At 41.4% G+C, this 8996-nt stretch overlaps 1 protein-coding gene across 2 annotated transcripts in view; it reads left to right on the top strand.

Moving 5' to 3' along the window:
- The window catches only part of sonb (SON DNA and RNA binding protein b), a 74641-nt gene extending 67249 nt beyond the window's left edge, over positions 1 to 7392 (top strand). For both annotated transcript variants that reach the window (XM_084574105.1, XM_084574104.1), the window contains exon 20: positions 4509 to 7392. In XM_084574105.1, the coding sequence (XP_084430231.1) occupies positions 4509 to 4586 (78 nt within the window). In that variant the 3' untranslated portion in view covers positions 4587 to 7392. The remainder of the gene's footprint in view (positions 1 to 4508) is intronic.
- Positions 7393 to 8996: the final 1604 nt, after the last annotated feature.

Raw genomic sequence — 8996 nt, 5'->3', positions numbered from 1 at the left:
TGGAAAAGTGCTGACTGAATGCCTCTGCAATTAATAAAGGTTCACACACAGTTTGATTGTTTAATCTAATATGCATTGTAGGGCTTTTTATACTATTGATTCTCTTCCAGAATTTCTTTGGGTTCTTAAAATCAGTTGATAAGCAGTCCTTATAATAATTTGCCTTAGCATTTCTTGTGTTAGTTTTACATTTATTCCTTAACTCCTTATAAGCATTCCAGTCAGCAGGATCCTTCGTTTTACGGTATTTTTTCCAAGCCTTGTTTCTTTGTTTGAATAAGTGTATGAGATCTCCCTTGATCCAAGGTAGATGTCTGCCTTTGACCCTAACTGATATCCAAGGAGAATGCTTGTCGATAATCTCGACAAACTCGGTATAAAAGAAATTCCAAGCGTCTTCAACAGTTGGAATTAATTGAAATCTCTCCCAATTTATATTTAATATGTCCTGAATGAAGTGTTCAGGGTTCATTTTATGAAAGTGTCTTACTTTAATCAATTTAGAAGGAAGATGAGGCATTTTGATTTTCCAAATACAAAAAACCATAGAGTGGTCACTAAAAAGTCAGGTAAAACCCCAGATTGTAAAATTCTACTAGGATGTGAGACTAAAATCCAGTCAAGCAAAGAAGAAGAACTGGGACCGACTCTAGTGGGTTCAGTTATGAGTTGTGTTAGATTTATACTGTTAAAGAGATTGCGATCTTTTTGAGAGGAGCGATCCAGCCAATTAGAATTGAAGTCACCTAATATGATCTTTTCACTGGTGCAGTCTAAAGAATTAATAGTAGACAAAATACAATCAGTAGTTTCTGCTGGAGCAGATGGGGGTTTATAAATATTTCCAATGATTAGTCGTTTATTTTCATGAAAAATTATTTTCACGAAAAGGGCTTCAAAATGCAGGGGATTCTCATTTGGGAGAATAGGTTCAGCAGTCAAAGTTGAGGATACATATGTTAAGAGGCCTCTTGAGCCTCTATCGTTCCTAAATAGAACATAATTGTCAAGTTTAACTTCATCATCAGGAATATTGCTGTTTAGCCAAGTTTCAGACAGAGTGATTACATGGGGTTTATTATAGGTAAGCCAGGCTCTCAATAAATCAATTTTAGATGGCAACCTCCTAATGTTCAGATGAATAACATGCAGCCCTTTAGCACACTTCATTATTCCAAAATAACTGAATAAGTATTCGCATAATCTGGCAGTAAGAATGCACACAGAGCATCATCGCAATGATGGAGGTAGTGACTGGTGAACATTGGGGGGAGGCGGCGATAGAGCCGAGTGAGACACAAACTAAGAACATATACACACACACACACACACACACACACATACAGATGGACGTACACATACAAAACAGAAAGCAGGGGAAGCATAAGGCGCGTTCACAGGCCGTGTTACTCCTCACAGCTCACTGCCTGGTCTGCTTGGCTCATGATAATAACAACCAATGGAAGAGAGAGAAAAAAAAAAAAAAGAGAGGCAGTCTTGGTTAAGAGAAAGTAAATTAGAGTTGTAGGGAGAATCATCACCACCATTATCATAGTTGAAGAGTAGATAACTGCCTATTATTTAGCTTAAGAGCTTTAACAATAATTTAAAAAAACAAAAAAAGAAAACAAAACAAAGTCCTATTCCTTTTAGATCCTTTTATTTATTTTTCATATTTTTCCGTATCCCTTTTCTTCTCCCTTTCTTCTTTCCTCTCTTCCATCATTTAACATTTCCTTCATTTCATTTAGAACTTTATCGTCTTTCCTTTTTACCCATAAGTTTTACGACATGTGTCACTTTACCCACGTTTTACGTCGCCGGGTCCGTCACCATTTACGGCAAACAAAGGAGGCATCAAGCCCGGTATATCATGCAGTCATGCTGAACGAGAACAAAATCAAAACATGTACAATCATAACGGCAGCACAACTGCAGGAAGTAAGTTACCACAACCAAAGAAGTAATGTAAATAAAAAAATTAAATAAAATAAAAAAAATGTCATTTCACAAGTTCAGTATTACGGAGAGGTGGCAGAAAATTCTCTAAGAAAAGCATCAACTTCATCAGGAGAGCGAAAGAGTCTTGTCTTACCCTCGTGGATCACTTTCAGAGTGCAGGGGAAGAGCAGAGAGTATTTAAAGTCCATATCTCGGAGTTTCTTCTTATGTGAATCAAATTCACGACGCTTCTGTATGAGACTGGCGCTGAAGTCCAGAAAAATGTGGATCTGAGAGCCATTGAACAGGAGCTCCCTCTTTTACCTGGAGAACTTCAGGATCTTCAGCTTATCCTGGAAGTGGGAGAATTTGACCAGGATCGGCCTCGGACTAGCATTGAAGGCTTGTTTGGTAACTGATGATGTGACTGTGTGATGTCACTCCTCGCACCATCTGTCTGCCACCAATCAGAATGACATCAAAGGCTGCCGTGAAGAGGATTAGAGATTGAGCAACCCATTGCGATGCCCTTCTCGAGCTGGTGCCAGCCAGTAGCAGCCTCCTGGGTGGTGTAGCGGACTTGGAAACTGCTAAAGTAGTTGGACACCAAGCTCTGGATGCAGGTTGGGATGTGAAAAAACTCTAGGGCAAAGGTATGAGCTGGTGGGGTACTGAGCCATAGGCATTTTCCAGATCCAGCCAGACCACATGGAAGTCGGACTTCTCACGCTTGACTGTCTGAATCTGGTCCCAGATCATGGTTGAGTGTTCCACACAGCCGGGGAATCCTGTGATGCCTGCCTTCTGGCACCTGGTGTCGATGTAGTTGTTTTCTAGGAGGTAGCTGGTCATTAGTTTCGCCACCACTGAGAAGAGAATCTTCCCTTCCACATTCAGTAGGGCAATTCCTCTGAACTGGTTGATGTTACGGGACTGTTGTTCTTTTGGGATGAAAGTCGTCACTGCTTTGGTCCACTCGGATGGGATGGCTTGAGTCTTCCAGACGACTCTTATCAGGTTTCACTGGAGCTTCAGCACCATCGGGCAGCTCTTATATACCCTGTAAGGCACGCTGTTCGGACCTGGTGCTGAGGCAGATCTTGCCTTGTCTACCACCTGCCTGATCTCAGTCCACCTGGGTGGTGGGGTGTCACACTGGCATTCATGCTCGGCAGGGCAAGGGACATGTCCTGGCGAACCAAGAGGGATGTTCTTCTCATGATCGCCTATTTGGCTCCTCGAGCTCCTGTACAGTGACTTCCAACTTCCCGTTTTTCTTCTCTTCAAGTAGGCTCTTGGCAAACTTGAAAGGGTCCCGGAAGAATCTTGCCCTCTCCTTCTCTTTCTTGCTTCTCTGTCTCCGGATCCACTCAGCCCTCCGCAAGGTTGTGAGCCTGTCTCTGATCTGGACCCAGAGTGACTTCAGACCTTCCTTCTCACATCCGTCTGCTTTCTTCCAGGACTTTCTGATTGACCGCCCCTAGGGATTTTCCAAGGATTGTGTGAAGATCTCGGTCAAAACTTCTCCATGCCTCTTTGTCACTAGCTTTAGGCCACTTGACTTTGGGTCGCTGGATCGGTTTTTCCTCTCTAGCTTGTGTCGTGGGTTCTCTGCTAGGAGTCTCTTCATGACGCTTATTCTGTGGGGTGGGCACTAGCTGTTGTGTGTGTGCCTGCTGCTGGGAAAGGTGCTCTTCTTCCCCCTGGCCATCTGCAATGCTGGAATCAGCAGCACTGTGGTGCTCAACCGGGCTCTGTTTCCTGCTTGTCTGACCTGCTAACGCAGTGCAAGATTGCATCTGGGCCGTTCCTATGCACTTTGCCTTCCCTTGGTGGATGCGCAGGCCCCTATAAGTCATAATTTTTGACCACCCACAGCTACATTTCCTCGGGATCCGTTGCTCATTGTTGATTGTCATTCCAGTCGATACAGTGTTGTCCTTCCTTTTTGGTCCATCTTCCATCCCGCCTCTTGGTTAACCATCGGGCTGTTTTTCCTTAATTGTGCTTACTTACTTAATTGCTTCTTACTTTATTCTTTTCTAACTGTAGGTGGGAAGGGATAAAGTTTACATAGGGTTCAGCTCAGTCATAGTAGCCGTTCTGGCTTAGGTTAAGCTAGTTGTTGTTTTCAACATACATTGTAAGACAAGCCTTATTACTTTTCAACAAGCTTACACTGTTGTATGTGAACAAAAAATATAATAAAAAGATTTATAAAAAACATATAAATAAATAAAAACAAGATCATTTATCAGATTTGTTCACCTGCAGAACTTGTTTTATAAGGAAATGACGCACACTGTGATTCATGTAAAACTGTGAATAAACTGCAAAGGTCTTAAATTGTTGTATGAATAATCAGAGTGTGTGGCATGTACAGTTAGATTATTTATTAACAACCAATGCTGATTGGTTTTGCTTAATATAGAACTTGTTATGTTAATAATTTAAATCTTGCTGTATATTTTGTATGTTGTATACATTTTTTTATATGTGTTTCATGTGCTAATCCAAAAATATTATAAGCTTGAATTGTATTCTAATGTGTTTCATTTTCTTCCAAGGTTCCTGTTGATGGTCCAGGACTCTACACTGGCCCTGTCTTCACTGCTGCTTCCACTGGACCCCTGTTCTCTACATGAACATACAATAGAACAATAATAGTAGACATCCTGACTTGTTACAGTAAGAAAAACCTGTGTATTATTGATGACGGCATTCCACATAGGGAAGATCCTGATTTTGTGCATAGTTTTTCACTGTCATGACTTAATCCTTAATGGAACTAAGCCATTATTTAATATACTTGTGCTTTCTCTTATAAGGCAAACATCTACTTTCAAACCAACCTATTTGACATAGTTCAACTATTTGGCCCAACATAGTTTTTCATATCGGACTTATTGGAACGTTCATGAACTTTTAGCTATGTATTTTTGCCAGGTGGTTAGGACTGTTAAAGAGTCAACATGATTAGAGAGACAACCCTAAACCCACACATACATATATACGTACGTATGTATACGTACGTATGTATGTACATATATGTACGCATGTATATATGTAGAATTGTAGAATTTTATCTGATCTGTGTTAGCGGACCAAGACTTAGTAAAATCCAAGAACATACACAAGTTTCTCTGCAACAGCTACGTTGAGATAAACTGGTCAAAAAAGAGAAGAGATGGAGGTTTATTGTTTAACTTGATATTTTATTTATGGCCTGCCTTCTAGAAATGTTTAACCCACATTAGTTGTTCAGACTAGCTATTTGAAAAAATATTTAAAGAGAAATAAAGATTATATTTATATTATGTAGCAGCAAAAGCCACATTGTCTTTCATGGTAACAGTGCTTATGTTGAATGTGATGTTCTGTCTTTTACTGTTCTGGTAACCCTACACCAACAATGTTTTTGGTTGTGAATTGTTTTGAGCAAATACATTGGCTACAGAAAAACACCTGGACATCAGAAGAAGACAACAGTAGTGGAGGAAAGGATCCTTTCCATTGTAAAGAAAACCACCAGCCAATTTTAGAGCACTCTGGATGAGGTAGATAAATTATTCATGTTTGCCATAAAGAGAAAATACAGAAGATTCACAATAAATTGAAAAACAATTAAAACTGACACAAGACAGGCCTCTAAAAAGGGACACTAGTTCTGAAACAGCATTCTTAATGACAAAAATTTAAGATCAACCTGTGATGACTTGACATAAAGAAAAAGAATTCTGGAGAAGGCTTAGAACAGCTCATAATCATAAGCATGCAACATCAAATGTAAAACATGCTGGACGCAGTGTGATGCATGGGCATACAATGCTTCCAATTTTGTGTGAATTGATGCAGAAGCCTGAACACATACACCAGTAAGTGTGCATAACATTTTGACCACTGACAGTTGAAGTGAATAACACTGATCATCTCTTCATCACGACACCTGTTAGTGGGATATAGTAGGCAGTAAGTGAACATTTTGTCCTCAAAGTTGATAAAGTCTTAGAAGCAGGAAAAATAGGCATGTGTAAGGATTTGAGCGAGTTTGAGAAGGGCCAAATTGCAATGGCTAGACAACTAGGTTGGCAGTGGTCAGAATTTATAAAACATGGTCCAAGGAAAGAACAGTGGTGAACTGGCAACAGGCTCACGATGCAAATGGGGAGCGAGGCTAGCCTGTGTGTCCCGAAGTAGTTAATGCTGGTTCTGATGGAGTGCATCGGTTTGTTGCGTATGGGGCTGCCACAGCCGCAGACTAGTCAGGGTGCCCATGCTGACCCCTGTCCACCACCAAAAGAGCCAACAATGGAAGAAGGTGGTGTAGTCTGATGAATCACGTTTTCTTTTACACCATATTGATGGCCAGGTGCGTGTGTGTTGCTTACCTGGGGAACACATGGCAGGATGCACTATGGGAAGAAGGCAAGTGTGGATGTTACCTTGATACATACCACCTACCTAAGAATTGTTTCGGACCATGTACAGTCTGTTCTGTAATAGGAACTAATGTTCAGGGGTTGTTGCAAACCGGAACCTTGATGTGTGACACTGGAGACACGTTAGTAAACGTACATGTTTTCTCCCGGAATCTTTATTTATTAACATAACATGGTGTCAGAAGGTAAACAGAAAAGAGTAGGAGAATAGAGACGAACTAAACCTGTGAAAAAAAAACAAAAAAACAACAATAATGGACAGAGGCATGACAGCGTCGCAGTTAGCGCTGCAGTTGGCGGCACAGCTAGCGCTGCCAGGCAAGTTTGACTTCTCCAATGCTAATGACTGGCCGAGATGCATGAAGCGCTTTGAACGTTACAGAAAAGCGTCGGGACTGGACAAGCAGTCGCAAGAGTTTCAAGTAAATGCCTTCGTGTTTGGAGCCGGTGATGGCACTGAGGACATCCTGAAGGTAATGCCCCTCACGGAGGAACAGAAAAAGTCGTATGACGCGGCCTTAAGAGCGTTTATGGCACACTGCGTCAGCAAGCGGAAAGTTATCCTCGAAAGGGCACGCTTCAACCGACGGTACCAGGAACCCGGTGAGAGTGTCGAGTCTTTCATAACAGCGGTACATACATTGGCTGAACACTGAATTCGGGGCCCTGCAAGAACAGCTACTATGGGAACGAATAGTAGTTGGCATCAGAGATGCTAAGCTGTCAGAAAGTTTACAGCTGGACGCTGAGTTAACTTTAGAAAAAGCCATGACGAGTGAGACAGAGTGCAGCAGTGAAAAAACAGCAACCTTTGTTACAAGGGACGGAACAAGGGAAAGGACAAGTTGAAGCATTACACAAAAAAAACACACAAAAGGGCAAAAAACATCTAAATGTGGCCAGGTCAATGAAGGAGGGGACCGGACACAGAAAATATATTTTAGTAGGATCTTTAATACCCCGACTGCACTCGAGCGAGCACAGCATTAATTCTCTAATTTTGAGAGATATGTTGGTTACAGTCAAACAAAATAAAAAAATAAATTCAATTGATTTCTTTCCTTTTCTTAATATCTAGTAATCTATAATGTCTGTCTTCGTACAGAGCAAACCGAAAGCAAAACACTAGCGTGACAACAAACAAAACAACAGTAGTGGCCTTATTCCTATGTAAACAGGAAATAACAATACATTAATACATTTCTACGCCACTCTTCACATTTTTAACAGACACATTCTACAACATACATCAGGTTTTTAACTCTGTAACTTCATGAATTAACTTTATACTTCATGAATTAACTCTAATATATATATATATTTATATCCTTTTGGAAAAACATATTTCTACAGTGTCACAGATACAAAACAAATCATGTGCACTTACGCTAGCCTGTAGCTTGAAAACCTCACCCTTCCCCTGGAGGCAGCACAAGTACATACGGCTCTCTGTCTCCCCTCTACATGGGTGACAACACGCAGTTTCATAAACAACATTTAACACTGAAAATGTAATTAACTAAAATTTCTGTACTCTATATGCCACTTACGCTGACCCGCGGTCGTCTAGGGTGGCTCCCGACACACCGGAGACAATAAACAAACCCTCGACCGGCGAGAAATAAACAGTCTTCAGTCACAAATCTTCGTCAAACGACTCAGTTACAAGTCCGATCTAACTTTTCACTTTGGTCACGTATTCCCTCGGTGTTACACGGTTCAAACAGTTCAAAACTATTTCCACACTCTCACAGACAAGAAATACACCCAGAAAATACACCTGTGCGCCATTAAGTGCGTTAGGGAGACAGCAGTTCGCGATTATATTTTCAACTCTCGCGCGATGTCCCAGTTCTCACGGGATTCTCAACCTAACTGGGCTTAAAGTGCCAGTACACCTTCTATTAGGGCACAGTTAACACAAAAAAATACAGTAATCCCTGTTCACTTGGCTACATAAAGATAAAACTGAAACTAAGACAACTGAATGCGGCAGGTGTGGAAACACAAGAAAACACCTCTGGGCGGACTGTCCGGCCCGGGATGCAGAGTTCAGGAGCTGTCACAAAAAGGTACACTTTGCAAAGAAATGTAGATCAGTAGGCCGTGTCCACAACATCATAGGGGTGCAGCAGGAGAGTAAAGGTGAGGATTTTGCTTTTGTGGGCAAGATGTGCTCTCATAAGGCAGAGAAGTGGTCTGAGTTGTTGAATCTGAATGGAACAAAGACTGTTTTTAAACTGGACGCAGGGGCAAGTGTTACAGCCATTCCAAACAGCAGCTATTTCACCATAGAGCATGGGACACTGCAGCAGCCACACAAGGCGTTGTATGGGCCAGGGAATCATAGGCTGGCAGTTAAAGGATGCTTTAAAGGGGAACTGTGTATCAATAAGAAAATGACTGAACAATACATTTATGTTGTTGAAGGACTGTCAAAGCCACTTTTGGGACTTCCTGCCATAAAAGCACTCAAGCTAATACAATGAGTCGACACAGTTCAGGCCCAGCAAGAGGATTTTAGAGCTGAGTAACCTACAGTGTTTAATAGACTGGGAAAATTAAAGGAGTCTTACAAATTTGAGCTGGAGCCAGGTGCTATTCCATATGCTCGGT

Source organism: Chelon labrosus, assembly GCF_963514085.1.
Source record: "Chelon labrosus genome assembly, chromosome: 24".
NCBI classification, from domain to species: domain Eukaryota; kingdom Metazoa; phylum Chordata; class Actinopteri; order Mugiliformes; family Mugilidae; genus Chelon; species Chelon labrosus.
This window is presented reverse-complemented; position numbering and strand designations above follow the sequence as displayed.